This window comes from Malaya genurostris, chromosome 2 (genome assembly GCF_030247185.1).
Source record: "Malaya genurostris strain Urasoe2022 chromosome 2, Malgen_1.1, whole genome shotgun sequence".
NCBI lineage: Eukaryota > Metazoa > Arthropoda > Insecta > Diptera > Culicidae > Malaya > Malaya genurostris.
In genome coordinates this window covers 264,549,624-264,569,906 of record NC_080571.1, presented here as the reverse complement: position 1 = coordinate 264,569,906, position 20,283 = coordinate 264,549,624, and the positions used below count along the sequence as shown (strand labels likewise).

Genomic DNA, 20,283 nt, shown 5'->3' with positions numbered 1-20,283 from the left:
TGGTTCCGGAGATATGATTGTATAAGTGACGTAACCGACAAAACACATTGATTTTTACCGCTCTTATATATATATATATATATATATATATATATATATATATATATATATATATATATATATATATATATATATATATATATATATATATATATATATATATATATATATATATATATATATATATATATATATATATATATATGGGTGCCAAAATTTTGGGATCACCTCTATTTTCGTTAAGTTCTAGGGCTCAAAAGTTCAAGTACTTCGAAAAAAGCCTTCATTCAAAATTTGACCTAAATCGGACATGCGTAAGGGGTGCTGCCCGGTGGTAAAGGTTTGACAATTTTCGATCTTGAAAAAGCACCATAGGGGGGAGTACATGAAATTTCCAAAATCGAAAATTTTTTTTGATGCCGAAACTCTTAAAACTGCATGAAATATCGAAATTTGGTGTCATCTAAAAAAAAAATTTTTTGAAAATATCAACTTTCTGGGACTACAAATAGGCAACGCAAATGTCAAGCACTAGTTTCTGAAAATGATGCTGATTGTGTAACATAAACACTGAAGCATGCTTTTGTGAACTACTTGAATCAATCTGAATCAATTGGTGTCAAAATTAGCATCCAAAATTATTTAATAAAAGTATGAAACATATTTTCATGAGACTGTTATGAAAGAAGAGAAAGGCATTATCACACCACTAGGTGGATTAAGAAGGGTTTTATCCACAGCAATTGAATTGTAATTCCATACATTTATCTAGTTAGAAATTAATGACTTTATAATTTGACATGGAATTTCAATGACCAATATACAACGTCAAGTCGGTTCATACAACTCTCAGTTTGACAGTGAAGTACTGTCTCTGAGCGTATCTTTTTCCAATAAATCTGTATAAAATGTTCAAAACGACGAATGTAACAATGAGAGATTCTCTTTGTTTACTTTCTCTTTCGATTATTGCGAAATATTCCTGCTTTTTTCGGTAATTTCTTCAGTGCAGATTCAAAGAGCCATCAGGCTTTTGTTATTATTATCGGTAAATAATTGGAGTGAAGGATTGCTAACAGTACCGTAATAATCGAAAGAGAAAGTAAACAAAGAGAATCTCTCATTGTTACATTCGTCGTTTTGAACATTTCATACAGAAATCATCTTTTCTGTTAGTTTTTCATTCATTTGGTTTCTCCAATATAGGTTTCCACTAAGTCATTGTAAAAAAAAATTGAATATCAGTTCAAATTGGTTTCAAATTATAATATAAATGGATTTCACAGATTTCCATATTAATTTGTAATTTGTTCGTTGATTGATAGACTTTTATATCTGTTATGTAGGTGCTGAAGAGATCGAAACCCAGAAGAGAGTTTCACTCTCAAGAGAGAAATATTAAGTTTGCTTGCCATGTACCGAGAGTTCTGAATTATAAGTCATTCGATTATCTTACATCAGTTAAACCAGAAGTGTTTCAGTGACGCCGAATTTCATATATTTTATCTACATATTCTTTGTTCGTAACCGCCTGGCTTTGTCGGCCTTTTTGGAGTTATTACAATTGGCGACGAGGATTAAGGACGTCTCCGTAAAGTTTTCCGGAGTATACTATTTTAATTGTGCTTTACATAACCAGCGTAAGTTTGTCTGTGAAAACACGGCGAATTATGTAAGTACATTTATGTTATCGCTTTGATTCATATTTAAAAATAAGTGCACAGTAGAAGCGCTTCTATTATATTGAAAGGTGTCGTTTTATTGTGTATTATATGAGCGTTACAGCAATTTTACATAAGCGGTGAACAAAAAAAAATCTTAGAAAGCATCGCGTCATTATTTCATTATATAAAAGCTTTATCTCACGCCATTTTGTTTTATCATTTTATCTCAGTTCGGTAACTCAGTGAGTTACAGTGGAGAGTGAATTGATATATCTCTCACTTCACCTGTTTGCATGAGTGACATAAACGTCAGGAACTCATTTGCTTGTCAATTTACCTCGACGTTTCTCGGCGATCAAACAGTTTGTAAATAACATTTTCATCGCAATTGATTCAACACAGTGATTTGTTTATTTCGCTGTGATTTTGTCGACGAGTACGAAACATCATCTGGATAGACAACTGTTTTTATATCGAAGCTGAGTTAACGTGAAGAATTTTACATAGTGAGCTGCGATAGAGGAAGAACTGGTTGGTTGCTGAATTAATTGTTACCAGTTTGGTTGCAGGAGGTTTATATGCGGAAGCAGTTATATTTTAAACAAGTATTCTATTCAACGGGTACAGCAGTTTTCATAGAGTGAAGTATTGAATCAATTCAGGTATGTGAATCTGTTTTTGTTTTTATTCATTGGACGTATTTTATTTCTTGTTTGTTCATAGAAATTTGAAAAAGCACGAAGTTTTATTTTTTTTTACTAATTTTCTATTTGTTGTGTGCTTTTCTTTTATTTTATTTTCCTCAATATATATTTATTAAAGAATGTCGGTGTCAACAACTGTTGAGCCTTACCTGCCAAATTCAATCCCTTTTGCACAATACATCGAACAGCTTGAGTATGTTTTCATAAACAATAATGTGCCGGAAATCCGATACAAGACATCATTTCTCGCCGTATGTGGTGTTACGGTATTTTCTGAAATAAAAAAACTTTTTCCCGGTCAGGACATTAAAAACCTTACGTATCAGCAGATCACAGAAGCATTAAAAAAGAGATTTGACAAATGTGATTCTGAAGTAATACATAGCTACAAATTTTGGAGTAGACGACAAGGCAAAAATGAAAAATCAGAGGACTTCGTGATCGCGGTAAAGGTTTTAGCTGAACAATGTGGTTTTGGTACGTTTAAAGACAGGGCGATTCGCGACCTTTTAGTGATTGGTGTTTATAATAGAGACATTCAAAAACGTTTGTGCGATGAAGATGATCTCACTGCTGCTAGGGCAGAGAAATTGATAATGAATCACGAAATTTCTAATAATAGAACAAGTGTATTGAAAGAAGATGATGAGCATGACACATCATTAATTGCTCATTTGGGTAGAAAAGAGATTCGATCTCGTTCAAAGCAGAGATACAGAGGTAGAAGCAGAAGTAACAATCGTAACGTATCCTTTTCACCTAGAGATAAAAAAGAAGGTTACAGTGATCGAAGATATGGGTTGGATAAACCATCATATGTGTGTTCTTTTTGTAAGAGAAGAGGGCACACTCGTAAATTTTGTTATAAATTGCATGGCAGAGATAGATACCGAGCAGAAGTCAAATCTCTAGGTTCACCTAAAGAAAATGCAACCGAGGGTTCAGTCGAAAATTTTAAAAGATCAAAGCATGATAAGGAAGAAGAAGATGATGATGACGATGATATGTCTTGTATGATGATTTCCGCGGTAAATTATATTAATGAACCCTGTTATGTTGACGTTTTAGTAGAAAACAGGAGTATACAAATGGAAATTGACAGTGGGTCTGCTGAGACCGTTATTTCAGAAGCATTATTTTTGAAGAGTTTTTCACAAAACAAGCTTTTACCCTGCAATAAAAATTTAGCAGTGATTGATGGCAAAAGGTTGAAGGTTCTAGGAAGGTTGAGTGTGTCAGTAGAGTTTAAAGGAAAAAGGCAACAACTTTATCTGATTGTACTTCGGTGTGACAACAATTTCATACCATTGATGGGTCGCACCTGGTTGGACTGCCTACACACTTAAAACCATTTCTTGAGCTCGGCATAACCAAATGCCGAAACTGATCGGCAACACCTAACTTTGCTGATTACTCAGTAATCAATACGCATGTTTCTGAACTTCGTTAAATGCATTCACTGATACTTCGGTAAAATGCTTCACTTTGCCGAAATTTGGCATAATTGCTTGCTGAATTTATCAGTAAACAACAGATATGCCGACATCAGCAGAGACGTTTGCCGAGATTTCGGAATATGCGCTAGCTGTTGCCGAGATTCAGCACGACAGCTGTCATTTACTGCCGCGTTACATTTTCGCTTCGCATTGCGCGGTTATTTTCTGGTGAAATTTTCTAGTGAAAAAATGGATATTTTAGAAACTGTTAGTAAGGAAGACGTAAGAATCTACGATCTATTCAGTAAGTACGATTGCAACACATTCTTTTTTATATAGAAAGCAACTTCTATTGCCTATTTTTATTGTCGTGAAGTTATCATGGAATAAAAACACTATTTTTATTTTCATATTTCCAGCTCGACTCAAAGTGGCCGCATCCGGAAGCGTCGCTATTAGTAGTGATGTCTGAGGAATTTGGCGAAGGAGACTGCTCTCTAATTTGAAAAGATGTAGTAATTTCCGCGGGACCGGGAATACTGTCAACATTTAATGATCTTTGCATGGCTTATACAGTATTCGGTATTGAATGCGAGCCTTCCGACAGTTTTTTAAAAATATTTTATGCCACTTGTTTTCAGGTAGAGGCCTTTTAGCACTACCGGCAACAAATTTGTCAGTCTCCTTTAAGTGTAAATAAAATGAATTTTTGATCCCGAACGGCCTGTTTATAATGTTGACAAATCACGAACTAAATTAGTCAGTTAACTTTTTAATTACTGATGATTCAGGAATTTATTTTTTCGTTTTTCTTTTTTTTCCATTGCGTTACTGAATACTCAGTGAAAGTTTAACTGAACAAACAGTAAATCTTCTGCTGACGATTTCGGCAATATTTGACGTTTGTCAAATTTGAGGGTGCCGAAAAGTTCAGTAATTTTAATTTTTGCCAAGATGATTACTGATTCCTCAGCTGTGCGAATCTCGGCATTTTTTGCCGAGACTCAGCTAAAAAATTTAAGTGTGTATGTGCGGGATGGAGAAATAATTTCTCGTTACGGATTCAGGAACGGAAAGTTCACAAGATTGGCATGGAAGATTATATTGATGAGTTGAAAAGTAAGTTTTCAACAGTTTTTGATGGGAATTTTTCAAATCCAATAGTCGGGTATGAAGGAGACCTTGTATTGAAAGAGACCAAGCCTATTTTCAAAAAAGCTTATGGGGTGCCGCTTCGGTTGAGGGGAACAGTTATTGATTATTTGGATTCTCTTGAGAGAGACGGGGTGATTACACCTGTTGATACCAGTGAATGGGCATCTCCGGTGGTAATTGTGTTAAAAAAAGACCAGAATATTCGTTTAGTGATCGATTGCAAGGTTTCTATCAATAAAGTGATAGTCCCGAACACATATCCATTACCCGTAGCTCAGGACATTTTTGCCTCTCTCTCGGGATCTAGAATTTTCTGTTCTCTCGACCTAGCGGGCGCATATACACAGCTATTGTTGTCACGAGCTTCAAGAAAATTTATGGTAATTAATACCATTAAAGGCTTATATACATACAACCGTTTACCTCAAGGAGCATCGTCTAGTGCGTCCATATTTCAGAAAGTCATGGACCAAGTTCTCCTCGGTTTGGAAAACGTAGTTTGTTACCTTGATGATGTTTTGATTTCAGGAAAAAATTTGGAAGACTGCAAAGATAAACTTTATTTAGTCCTAGAAAGATTGTCTAGAGCTAACATTAAGGTTAATCTAAAAAAATGCAAATTTTTTGTTACAGAGTTGCCATATTTGGGACATATTTTGACAAAAGAAGGTTTACTTCCTTGTTCACAAAAAATTGATACTATTCGTGAAGCGAGAGCTCCACGAAATGTGTCGGAACTAAAGGCATTTCTAGGTTTAGTGAATTATTACTCCAAATTTATTCCTAATCTTTCGTCTCGGATCCAATGCCTTTACAGTTTGCTCAAGAAGAACGTAAGATTTATCTGGAATGAAGAATGTAAAAAGACTTTTGAAGACTGTAAGAGATTTCTTCTACGACCATGTTTATTGGAATATTTTGACCCTGTGAAACCAATTGTGGTAACCACAGACGCATCTAGTTATGGTTTAGGAGGTGTGATGTCACATGTAATAGATGGAGAAGAACGCCCTATTTACTTCACGTCTTTTAGCCTGAACGAGGCACAGAAGAAATATCCCATTCTACACTTAGAGGCTTTAGCGGTAGTATGTACAGTTAAAAAATTTCATAAATTTTTATTTGGCATGCATTTTGTGATTTATACTGACCACAAGCCTTTAATAGGAATATTTGGAAAAGAAGGAAAAAACCAAATATCAGTAACGCGACTGCAACGTTACATTGTAGAGCTTTCGATTTATGATTATGAAATTATCTACCGACCTTCTTCCAAGATGGGAAATGCAGATTTCTGCTCACGATTTCCTCTTACACAATCTGTGCCGAAAGCTTTAGATCGTGAGTATGTGAAAAGCCTAAATTTTACTGGGGAATTTCCTCTGGATTACAAAGAAATCGCCAAAGAAACGGTAAAGGATGAGTTTTTAACTAAAATTTTAACATTTATCAGGCATGGGTGGCCAGATCGTTTACATAGAATGTTCAGGGATGTTTATTCTCACAATCAAGAGCTAGAGGAAGTAGAAGGGTGTGTTTTATTTCAGGATTGCGTAATTATACCTGATATTTTAAAATTAAAAGTTTTAAAACTACTACATAGAAATCATACTGGAATAAGTAAAATTAAACAACTGGCTCGCAGAACCGTATACTGGTTCGGAATGAACAATGACATAGAGGAATACGTTAGATCCTGTAGAGCATGTAACGAAACCACACCCATTACAAGCCCAGCAGCATATTCACAATGGCACCCAACCAAGAAGCCTTTCAGTAGAGTGCACGCTGATTTTTTCCATCTAGAACATAAAACATTTCTGGTTATTGTGGACAGCTATACGAAATGGATAGAATTAGATTATATGAAACAAAGTACAGATTGCCGAAATGTTTTGAAAATTTTTCTCAATGTTTTCGCTCGATTTGGCTTGCCCGACGTGCTGGTGACAGATGGTGGACCGCCATTCAATTCAAATGAATTCATCAATTTTTTCGGCGATCAAGGGGTAAAAGTCTTGAAAAGCCCACCATATCATCCCGAAAGCAATGGACAGGCGGAACGTATGGTTCGTTTGGTAAAGGAGATATTCAAGAAATTTTTAATCGACCCAGAAATAAGAAAATTAGATATAGAGTTACAAGTTGCTTATTTTCTTTTAAATTACAGAAACACCTGTTTAGAGGGCGACAGTCAATTTCCCTCTGAAAGGCTCCTTTCATACAAACCAAAAACACTATTGGATTTGATAAACCCCAAATGCAATTTTAAATATAATCTTAAAATGGAACATGATGATTTACCGCCCAATATTTATTTGTCAGCTGACAGTTTTAATGACAAATTCGCCAATCTTAAAAGCGGTGACCTGATCTATTACAAAAATGCAAATAGATGTGATATAAGACGATGGTTACCTGCAATATTTCTCAAACGAATTTCTGTAACTGTTTTTCAGATTTCACTCGGTGGCAGAATTGTAATGGCACACAGGCAACAGCTAAAAGTGCCCATTGATTGTCAACGCAAATCGGGTCCTGATTTTGTTATACATGAAGGTAACCGGGAAACAAATTCCAACAAACGGAGAAGAGAAGACGTTGCTGAAATAGAGGAGCAGGAGTCCGATCAGGAACCAGATTTCTATGGATTCGCGGCTGATTCATTTCTTTTTGGAGAAAGAACTCCTATCGAAGACCAAGTAAATGATAGGAATACAACTATACAATCGAGTGTTCTCAGAAGATCAGATCGAAATATGATTAAGAAGAGGAAGAAAGATTTTTTGTATTATTAGCTCCATATTAGAAGTTATTTTTATCTAAGGCTTTGCTGTAAACACATTGAATTATAAATGTATTCGTTTTGAAAAAAGGGAGGAGTTGTTATGTAGGTGCTGAAGAGATCGAAACCCAGAAGAGAGTTTCACTCTCAAGAGAGAAATATTAAGTTTGCTTGCCATGTACCGAGAGTTCTGAATTATAAGTCATTCGATTATCTTACATCAGTTAAACCAGAAGTGTTTCAGTGACGCCGAATTTCATATATTTTATCTACATATTCTTTGTTCGTAACCGCCTGGCTTTGTCGGCCTTTTTGGAGTTATTACAATATCGTCACTGGAATCATATACTAAAAGATAGCTCAGACAGAATAGTTTATTTTTTTCTTTCTTACTTTTTGTGATATCTGTATAAATCTGTATTAAATTGAGGAAATCTGTATAAAATCTGTACTCTGTATAAAATCTGTATGAGCATGTAAAAATCTGTATAATACAGATAAATCTGTATAAATGGCATCTCTGGTGACAGGAGGCCGGCTTTGATGGTTAGAAGAGAAGCCAGATCTGCAGATTTCTCTGTACACGGAAAATAAAAACTACCTATTATTTGACTTCTTTTTACTTAATTTTGAGTACTTCCTTTCATTCGCTCCTTCAATTGTTGTCAAAATACAAAGAGCAAAACCACCCAACAGCGAGAGTTTCGTTCAATAAGCTAAAATTAAGTAAACCGTATTAACTTGAAATTGAGTCAATATGACTCAACTATAGAGTAAATATAACTCATCTTTGAGTATTTTTTTGCACGTGTCTTACAAAAACTACCTAAAGCCACTTTACCTAAAATTAGCTTATTGAACGAAACCCCCAAATTGGGTGGAATGTACTTAAAATTAGGTTGATTTGCGGTTCCGTGTAAATTTGCAGATTTCGTACATCCCACATTATCGAAATGACGGAATGAGCAATGAATTCTTACTCGACTGCATGATTTTTTAGTGCTTGATCGGTTCAGTGCTAGAATTTTCGCCTGAGTTGGCTGCTCGATCAACCTGATTGACAGTGACATTATAAATGTCATTGAATATTCGCTCATTTTATTAATGTGTTAGTGAAAAATTGAGGCGACTTAAGCCATTTCACTACACTCCAGCTAGAGGAATGGATGATGCTGACTAAGGTAGGCCATTTTATTAATTTCCAGCGAATTTCAACAGTTTATGTTGGAATTCTAAGAAGAACTGGTTGTTTACTAGTTCTGTATATCCGAAAAACAAGAAGATTTAAATTTGTATATTAAGTTATATAATGTTCTCGTTTAAAAATAAACTGAAAATCAGCACGAAAACGTGCGAAATCGGGAAAGAAGAAGAAGAAGATGAATTGACAATTCAGTCCGCAATTCTCACTCAATTCCAACAGATTTCCGGATCAACCGGTTGTAGGCGAAATTCATTCGGAATCGGTTGTTGCACTGGAGTTGGAATTGATTCGGAATTCCACATGATTTCCACATGGAATTCCGAATGAAAATTTCTCGCCGATTCGGAATTGATTCGGAATCCATTCGGATCTGATAATGTGGGATAGTGCTTTGTTGTGCAGACTTGTGAAAATCGAGTTTTTCGCAGACTTTCGTCAAAATTTACAGACTTTTGAAATTGTCTCGACCTTTTTTTTTTGCTCGCTAAATCATTTTAGCGTATCATACTTTATAGATAAATGGCTGCCAGCAAGACATACTTGCTAACTGCAGATTTTTTCGGATATACATACTTTTCCAACTATGCCTAAAGATTTTTAAATTTTTTACCTGGCATCTCTTATGGATGGCGTTCGAAATTTCAAGTGTTCCCGAACGAGAGTCGATTGAATCATACAAATCGAACGGAACAAAGAATGCAAAATTCGAACTCGAACCAAATTGAAGATTCGTTCGTATCACAAATCCATCGGATTGCAGAATCGGGTTGATTGCCTTGTAATTCCGGAACCGGAAGTCGGATAAATATAAAATTCAATAGTTATCTATGAGATCATAAGACCTTTCGTTTGAATCTAAGTTTTTGAAAATCGGTCACGCCGTCTCTGAGAAAAGTGAGTGACAATTATTTTCATTTTCTCGTGAGTACGACCTACTTTACTATTAGACTTTCTGACAGCTCACTTACAACCACAAATGCAAATGAGATTGGTTTGTTTTCATCAGGAAACGCCAGCATTAAATACGATTCAGACGTTTAATCAACTTCGGTTGACGTTAAGATTAATTTGATATTGTTTTAGCCGGATATTACTCGCGTAGTGGACGTTCACGGAACATAACTTGACGGTGTATGCCTCCATAAGAAGCTTACAATTAATTTTGTTGTTCCGAAACCGTTCCATGCCGGTGATAATCGCCTGATACCACGTGTGAATCTATTCTGTGTTTTGATCGAATCGGATTACTTCGATCGAATGTTATTTCTGTAATTCTGTAATTCGATCGAGTGATGCTTTTGCATGGAAAACTCGAACTCAATCGAGATACAGAATGCAAAATTTCGCATTCGATCGAAATAATCCGATTCGAACGAAACTCAGAATCGGGGTGATTGTTTTGTTTTCATCAGGAAACGTATTGGCCACCCATTTTTCACTAGGGTCGCCGTTCATTTTTTACTGGGCATAGAAACCTGTACAAGAATGCCCACTTGTACGCGGTGGGCAGATTTCCCCCCAGACGGCTAGCTATGTCTGCCAGCCATTTTTGCCGGAGTTCTGCCAGAATTCAGTCAAAAGTCTGGCAACAATGCAACAACCGTTTCCGGCAGAGAATTTCGCCTAGCGGTTATAAATGGTTCTTTTCTGTCGGATTCTTGCCATACAAGATTGGCAGAACCGTTTTGAATCGGTTCTACATATTAAGCGTCTTGGTTTTATTTTTGCAATAAAAGATACATATCAAAGACAATAAGTTATTGCCCTTCATATATACTAATCATGAAAAATGTTTTTGCCAATAACATTGTTTTCTCACTACCAAACATACCCATATTTCAATCTCATTTACCTCGTCTTAAGAATCGTTTTTTGTACGTATGTTACATGCGGGATTGATGAATATCAAATGAAGTCAAATAAAAAAAAAAGATAGAGGTGGGAAATAAACAATACACGTACGGCGAGATAATGACGCAATTTCGCCTGGACAATTTTGACATCAGCCGGAATGCAGCCAGCCTTCTGACGGTTGCCAGAATTCCTCACGAGCGGGTGGGCAGAACTTTATCGCGAATATATCTTGATGTACTTAACCCAACAACATAATTTTTTCTACGACCTGTCGGAAATATGTTCAGGAATTTGTAATTCAATTATCAACAGTATGAGATAACCATAAATAACTCAAAAAAAAAAAATTTTTTTTATGTTTTTGGAAACAATGAGGAAAACTCATAACGCTTGCTTGCCTTTTTCGCAACCGGACGACGGTTTTGAGGTAGTCCGGCACATATCAGTTCCGACTATCTACTGATCGAGTATAAAAAGTAAACTTTGATTGAAAATCGTTCAATTCTTCTAGTGCTTCAGATGAAACTGGATGTCGAAGTGAGGTGCTCCCCACCATCAGTAGGAATCAAGCCAAGTATAGAGCGTGAAACGCTCAAGTCAAGCTTAAATTTGGATTTCGGTCGTCAGGATAAGCAGTCGGCAATGAAAGCAGACGTTTTGCGTGATACAGAACCTCAAACGCTCATGTCGCAGAGCCAGTTTCCCTTCAAAGAAAATAGATTGCGTCATCCTGCTGCTGATCGTTTGCATTGGAGCAAAATATAACGGAAAATGGACAACAATGGGGTACATTATGCAAAATCAGTCCTTCTAATGACTCCAAATGGTTCTAAAGAACTATAAATATTGCTTGCATGGAGAGAAATGTAATACGCACAGCGAGCCACGTGGTTTTACGCGTTTTCAGCTGCCGGCTACTGGTCTTTTTGAGCCGATTTCATTTCTCTCTCATGCTTCGTTACGTTACCAGAAAACTAAAAAGGGGCCGACATAGAAATCGACTTACCTCCACAAAAATAACTTACACTTCATTTTCATCGCGACAACATATATATTTTTATGCACTGATCGCGTCTAAATTAAATTATTTAGACAATGTCAGGATAGATTTTTGTTCCATGCTTTTGAAAGCGAGATATTCAATGAACAAGTTGAAAGTTGCCGTTTTCAGCTATGCAATTCTTCCTTCAGAAAAAAGACTTTCCCGACCGCTAAAGTCAATGAATCATTCTGAAATTTCCACAGAATAATCTAAACTAATTTTCTAAGAGATTGTCAGTTGGTTTTTTTTTATATTCGTCACCGTTTCTGAGAAAATCTGATTTGAAGCGTGAAAATAGCCCTTTAAAACACACTAAAACACAGTGGCCTCAGCTCTTAATGATTGCAGAGTCAAAAATATTTGTTTTGGTTTGTGTGTATATTCGAAGTTTCGAATCTCAGCAAGGTTAATCCCTAGAAACAAAATGAATTAGAATATTTTAATTTATGCGGTTACAAGGTTAATTACCTGTGATTGGCGCCAGCTCACAGTTCTTTAGAAAAGTTTTTGAACATTACACCTGTATTCCGACTTTATGAAATCTTCTTGCAACTGATCCTTGGTAATAGTTTTTCATGTTTTCTTAGTGTACACACAAACTGAAATTAAAATAAAATAAGTAAATAATTAAATGTACAGTAAATAACAGTTAGCTTGTACTTTACTAAACGATTTAAGACTTACTTGTAAATTCAACCGCCAAATTGAGCTCAACACATATTTCGATTGTGGACGCCATGAACTTTGTTTGCAAAAATGCCTAATTCAATGAGTTGCGCCGATTTTTAAAAAATACTCCGATTTCTCCGAAAATACTGAAATGTTATATTTCGATATGGCGTTCGTCTATGGCGGGATCTATGTTTTATTGCTCACAAAAACAATATTCTTATGGGGTTTTATCACATATTTTGCACATACTGATTTTGCGGCGAACATATCTTTGAAACAAAAATGACCTACCCTCCCCGTTTATATTAGTTTGGGTCGCGGGCAAGAGTAATAGACCTGCACATACTTTTCATATTTTGTTAGTATTGGTAAAAAGGTATAACGTTAAAATATAAACTTTATATGTGCAACAAATTCGAAATATCATATACAATATCATGTTTGATTTATTTGAGTATTTTAAAACAAATGTGTATCACAAATAAAATAGTTATGAATTAACATTGATATTTTATGTGCGTTTCATGTTACAGAATTCAATCTCGCTTAAGGGGAGTTGTCAAATAAATTCCATCAGTGCATTGCGATCAGTGTAAAAGCAAAGATTAAATGAAACATTCAATATTTAAGGAAACATATTATACCGGAATCCAATCAGAAACTACATTGTGTATTGGCTTGGGATCAGACGTTGTTTTGAACCGCCCCTAACACGGGGAACAGACGCTCGTTTTTCCCTTCTCTGTCAGCAAGCTAAGGTAGCTCGCATACCAGCCGGCTCCGCAGGGAGGAAAGGATGGGAGTTCTGTATAAGAGGTGAATGAACGCTTAATGGGGTCTCAGTTTTGCCGACCTGTTTAAAATGTGTTTGCCGAAATTCCGATAAATTGATAACTTCAATTACCTGTTTGTGGAAAAATTATCGATTGCTGTTAACCACGGCAATTTACAAAACCGTACTTCGGTAAAATGTTTTACCGAGAATTCGGTAATAAACAAACGAATATTTCGGAAATAGCTATTTCAGTTAAATATCATTTTACCGTGCTCTTTCGGTAACTTTTCGTTGAATTAAGTTTTAAGTGTGTAGTGTAGTGTTATTGAAGTATTCAGGAATTGATACCTCGTTGGTAAGTTTTTGCAAAGTGAATATGACCTATATCATACTATATCGCTAAGACTCAGCAATAAAATTCCCTCCCTTTGGTTGGTGGGCTTGACGGTATTGCAAACATCATCACATACAATCAATTAGCGTTACAATTTGATAAAAATATGCGTTACAGTTTTTAGTTTCATAATTGAATTAAATGAATAATATATGGAACGACTTGAATAAGATGTTGATTGCATTACGCTCCAACATCCGGGGTTGGAGAGGCCGGTAGGGCTTAACTGAGCTCTTTTTTATGTTTTATTTTCATACTACCGGCCCTTATTACCAGTGTGAAGTGAAAATTAAGTAGAGTAAACGTATCCCAATTGGGTTTCACACGATGACAATAAATGAACGGTAAATCGAATCCATCTTTGACGTTTATTGGTGGTTTGTGTACCATGGAATACTGTGGAATGAAATAGAATATTGTAGAATATAATAAAATAATAATGACCGAACCAATGAGCAAACCACTGATAGCTGTCAAACGATGTTCATCCAGTTTATATTGTGAGGATGTATCGTTTGGGACCTGATGGGTGAGATGATGTGTGAATGAAATGTAAGAGTGAGTGCATGCAAGAACGGTAATAAAGGCCACCGTTTCAGCTCAGGACTAACGATCGACCAATAGAAGAGATAGAAATTGGGTAACGGTACCCCCATTCATCTCAAATCCATTAGTCATTTCATGCACGAAAACAATTAGTTAGAGTGAGATCTGTTATCTCTGTTTGATAGATTAATTTCAAGAATAACATGAAATCTGGAGCATTTTTTTTTGTTCGTTAAAACAGCAGTATTGAATCATTTCTGAACTACTTTTATGTGCCATTGCTTCTTACAGACGAGGCAAAGATTTTGTATTCGATTTTATCTCAATAAATTTATTGAAAGTCGAGTAATCGGTAAAATAACATGGTGACTCTACTAATGAGATGACTATTGGCACACAAATTTTAGTTAGAATCTATTAGAATAGAAATAGTAACTCAATGTTGTGATGCTTGCTTGTGGAATATATGTAGGTATGTATGCATGTGTGTATGCGTATGTGCCTGTGTGTATGTATGTGTTTTTGTGTGTACAACATACATTATACCGTTCCCTCGGGTGTGTTGTATCAAATTGGTTGTGACACATTTCGATTGCGAGTCAGTGTACCAGATGTTCAAAACTGCCTGAGCGGATGGTAATATACTGTCAAGAATCAACCGAAGATAACGAAATGTGAACATGCTGTAGCAATACTATTAAACCCAAGTGTTATTATCATTTAAATAAAAACGCATGTCCTCAGTTCTTATCCGTCAAACCATGATGAGCTGCTTTACAAAGATCAATGAAACACTATTTTTTTTTTTTTTTGGAAACGGATGACTGGATGAGGAACAAGAAATACGAAAATGCTGAAAGAATTAGAAAGGAATATTGGTAAGAATATAAACACCATTGCATACAACTAACTTTTACATTTAAGGAAGCAACATAACATGCCAGCAAAAGTACGGAGTGAAAAATGACAACAAAAGACACGAATCACAGCTGAATAGAACACTGGAATTAAGGTAAAACAGAATACAAACTATGAACAAAGGTAAGAAAATCAACATGAAGAAATAATAGAAACTGCTGGGTAACAATGTAATTTCCTCATATTGAAAGAGGCGTTTATATGGCGCGCATGCGCTAATTCGGCCTGATACAAATTAACGGGGAGGGCAATACATTTTGGACAGGGCTGTAAAAAGCTGATTGGAACCCTTTCCCCACCAAAATGTAATATAAGGAAACTATAAGGATATCGCTAAGACTCAGCAATAAAATTCAAGAGAGCATGAAGAGTTTAAATATCTTCCTTGCCTTCGCCTGATCTGATTTTCCTTCCATTATCATCATTTTGCTGCGACTCGTCTGATGCTCTTTGAAAGTATTGGTCGCACAACATGTAGTGGAATAATTAACTCTGAGATATCCAACCAGATGACGCATAAGGGTTTTTGAAGTGCGTAACATTTCTTGATGTATTTATTCTTGCAATGATTCCATCATTTTAATCACTTAACTAATTGAGATTAAATTATACTGGTTTAAACAGCAAGTTACTAGCAGAATTGTAGAAATTTTTACCTACAGTGCACAAAGTTATGAACACATGTGCGTTTAATTCTTGTCTTTAAAAATTAGTCATTGCGAGTTATTCAGTTAATGTATTAATAATTTGTATAATGTTTTAACACATTAGTTTGAACGTACACTATGTTCAAACAGCAGCATTCAAACATGTTAAAACAATTACTGACTATCCTAAGAATTTAAAATGTGTTTAAAACATGTAAATAACGTTTCGGAAAGAATTTAGCTAGAAGCAATTTGTCTGAGGAGGTGCTTCGAACGGCCTAGCAATCGCTTGTGCGTACTTGCATTGGAACTTGCATACAATGATAACGCGTGAAAAAACGCATTAGTGACACATATTTGTTTAACAAAGAAAAACAAAACCGCTGTTTGTAATTTACTTGCTTTTACTAGAGCAACGTATATTTTTGTAAAGGAGGAAACATGTACGGATAAGTGATAACAGAACGACAATGTATTTAAAAGGTAGAATAAAACTAAAATTAAAAAGCAAGAAACATGTATCGTCAATCTCATCTCTGCTGTGCTATTTGATATCAATGCCAAGTCTTTTTTCCATCTAGTTTGGGTTTCCCCAAACGATGTATAGTCACACACACATCGCAGGGACTTGTTACAGTGTCATCATCTCCTGGAACGACTTAAGGTATGCCTCGTGCAATTTCCGTACGAAGTCAGGGTCATGCTTGACCAGATAACTGATGGCCTGTATGAGCTGCGCTTGGGTGAGCGGTTCGATGGTGCCTACCATCGGAAAGAAACCGGGTGGAGGGGGATGATGATTGTTATTGGTATTAGCTTTTGTTAGTAAATCCGTAAGAGAAGTGGTAGCGCCGTTGGGATGTTGTTCTTGCTGTTTTTTGTTTGCTGCGCTGGCAAACATTTCTGTGAGACCCTTAGCTGATGTCGAACTGGTTGCGAACATGGTTGGAGGCATCAACGCCGGTTTGCTGGCGCTACCGAGATTGGGTGTGGTGTTCAACAAAGGACCACTGTTGTTGAGAGAATTGTTCATTGAATCCGATTTTTTCAAAAGCTCATGCAACGGTTGCTGGTGTTGTTGTTGTTGCTGCTGACGTGACTCAAGTTCGCTTATTTCAATTGGTTTTGTTTTAGGAATCGGCTGGTTATTGTTCCGAACTGCAGCCAACTTGGTTGCACTAAGGAACGTTGCCAACGGAGAAGTTCCGAGCTCCTGAACGGGCGGTTGTCCAGTGTTGACCGGGATGCCCATTAACTTGAAACTACTTTCTAGATCACCAACCTCTGGAGTTAGTTTTCCCGTCACAATGATCTCTTTCTGTGGCGTTGGGGCACGATGCTGTTTTTCGATTTGCTCAAGGGTGTGCACTGGATTGGACATGAGCGTCTGGAAAAGTGGCACTTCTGAAGCCGCTGGTTGTTTAGCGGCTGCAAAAAAGTTCACCACACTTTGGGGCGTACTCTGGTCTGGACCAACCGTATTGACCACCGTAGTAGGATTTCGATTTGGAACTTGCTCAGGTTGCGGAGCGGGTTGCTGCTTTCCAGTGCTGTTATTAAAATCTTCCTGTGCTTTGGTCAACATAGTAAAAATATCCACATTTGATCCTGAAACGATAATAAAACATCTATTGGTTATACTAATAAACACAAAACATTGCATAAAACATAATCCAATTTCTTCTGTTTAAAAGAACACAACCAAATTAGACTCACCCACGGCACTTCCATTTGCATTAACTTTCCCCATTTCAACTACCTTCCTGCTTTCGTTGTTACACTCAGCCACTAGTTTGAAAATTATTTCACGGATGCGATCACACTCCGAATTGTTATAGAACCAGAACCCACGGATGCGCGACCTCTCGTTGCGGTACAACAAAAACGGAGGCTGCGATTGCAGTTCTATCTGACCGTTGATTGGTTCAACCAGTGAGTTTGTGTTGAGTCGATTGTTGATGAAAATGCTGTGGTACGGTTCTGCGTTCCGACTGTAGATAAACAGTGCCCCTTCAATATCAGTTTTCTCCCACTCGTTATCGGCTGTATTAAACGTGTAAAAGGCTACGTGGGCGGATGAATTTACAATGTCCTTTGCATATGGATCTGAACGTTGAATAGCCACTAAATTCATACGTAGCTCGGTCTGATCAGCCATAACTTTTTCAGCCCAATCGTCACCAACGATTTGCTTGTTCTTGTTTCACAAGTTATATCTACTTATGGATGGATATTACACATAAATATTCTTTAGTGTTCATACACAGACCGTACTAACACAGAAGTTTTCTCTCTGAAATCCAAAAATTTGTTTCTCCACTTAAAAGTAAAAAGGATCTTCACGCACGCAGAAATGTTGCAATCTCTTATGAAAAAGCGATGATGGTTGACGGCTTCGTCTTGCGCTAATGATGACGGCAATGTCAAAATGTACAATTTGTATACACGGTTAAATTGAAGTACCCGTATCACAGTTCAATGTGAGTTCAAAAGGTTATGTATTTCACACATAAAGTCCGCTTTGTAAGCAAATATTTAGTTAGTTAGTTCAAAATTTTTAGATTTTTTATTTTTTACGTATTACGAAGATTGTATTTTCTTTTTCTTTTTGTTTATATATATTATTGTGAGACGAATTAAGTTACTGTGTTCGGTATGATGATGATGGATTTTTAGTTTGTTTGAGAGTTAAAAATAATGAGCAGTCTACAAACGTTTGAGCCTCGCGCGCGAAGCAGGTAGTGACTATTTGGAAAGCGAACAGGACTAGCCGAAGAGCCTTAGCATTCAGTGTGTTAAGTTTGCTCTTGACCTTGATCGCAAGGTTTGATTAATAATTTAAGGAATTGATTCGGGAGATTAATTGGGATCGACAGTTGTTGATGGAATTGGGCTTGGCTCTGCTCATCCGCAGTCTCGTTACTCCATCGTAGCTGATGTGTGTAGCGATGAACAGGTCCGGCGGGAAGGGCCAGGTGAATTACTGTCTGATACTGGTAAAGATATCGGGTTCGATTCCTGATGTGATCAAGGATCTTCCCGGGTTGGAAATTTTCTTGATTAACCCTGGATAGTAAATCCGAAATATTTGAATGTTATTTTTGTGGTCAGTCGTTCTTTTGAAGAAGAATCAATACCTGCTAGATTAATCAGATCGTTTTCTTTTGTTTACTGGTTAAGATATGTGCAAAAATATTAATTATCATTTAGATAACTCGTTCTGCTCACACCTTTGTAGGGGTATGAGGTGGGACCATCATCATCATCATCATGTGTATTATGTACGATTCAGACGATCCGGCTTCTTCCGTCACCGTCACCGGAACGTCAGCCTCCGTCAAAATTAGTCAAATGAGTTTTACCTTTGCGCATTCACACGATCCAGCAGAGATTCGGAACGTCAACGTCCGTCAACGGCAAGCTCCGTCAACATATCTCCGAAAGAATATTTGACGGACTGTGATTATCGCACACATGTAAGATTCATATGTTTTTCTCAGCGGTCGGCTTGATCCGCACTAAAATTTCTTCCAAATCTCGGCCAATTTTGATCGTTTTGTTTTCCCACGTATAAATTAAGTTGCATTAATTTTTTTACCTATTCTCTTTTTGTCCTAGATGCTGCGTTTTTCTTGAGAAAAATTCCTCTGTCAACTTGCTATGATGATCAAACTAAATTTCGTCTCTTGGCCGGATCGCTATTGTGTGATTTCTGATTTTTTTCCTGAAATCTCCAATATGGCCAGTCCAACACGAAAACGTTCTTTCTCGACCGAGTCCAATAATGATAATAATGAAGATATCAAACGGCGCAAACTTTTGCTGTGAAGGAGATGCACTGGTAACTAATGGTCACGGAATGAGGCGAAACGTAGTAACTAACTTGTGGTTTACAACCACATACCAATTTAGGGAATATTCAGTAGTGTTCTAGTTCTAGATGTCGCCCACCGGTGAACGACCAAAAGGTTAAAGCCGGGGTAAAATAAATGATATTAATAATAATAAAGGACTATTCACACATATACGGTCCGGTTCAGTGCCGGCACGACGCCGTGCACGGATATTATTTCATTCGTTTTCTATGCGCGCATTCACACCTATCCGGCATCGTGCTGTTTCAGTGCAGCTCGCCGTCAGTGTAGCGTCCGTCCGGCAAACTCAAATTTGTCGTCACTGATATTTTTTTATTTGCACTGAAGTCGCTATGTCTTCATTTGCTGTGCCGGAATGGAAACAGTACGGAAACGGAACGGAAAGGTTCCGACAAAAAAAGAACACTAACGGCGCACTGAAGGCACTTTCACTGAACCGTCATGGAACTGAAATGTGTGAATAGTCCTTAATAGTTCTAAATGTATAGTTGATGTCAGTTTTAAAATTTAAATCGGGATATTATAAAGCTTGCTTCATTTAGAATTGGAACAAACTTTTGCTCATATTGTGGCGCTCCTGGTGGACGGATTTGGAAGCTCTTGGCGCCCACG

At 36.7% G+C, this 20,283-nt stretch overlaps 1 protein-coding gene across 1 annotated transcript; it reads right to left on the bottom strand.

Annotated features, from left to right (window-relative positions):
- Positions 1-16,182: 16,182 nt before the first annotated feature.
- Positions 16,183-18,206, bottom strand: LOC131429817 (mRNA-decapping enzyme 1A). Its single transcript, XM_058594205.1, has 2 exons — positions 17,513-18,206; positions 16,183-17,404 (listed from the first exon to the last, which is right to left on the bottom strand). The coding sequence occupies exons 1-2, from the start codon at positions 17,952-17,954 to the stop codon at positions 16,428-16,430; spliced, it is 1,419 nt and encodes a 472-aa protein (XP_058450188.1). The 5' UTR covers positions 17,955-18,206; the 3' UTR covers positions 16,183-16,427.
- Positions 18,207-20,283: the final 2,077 nt, after the last annotated feature.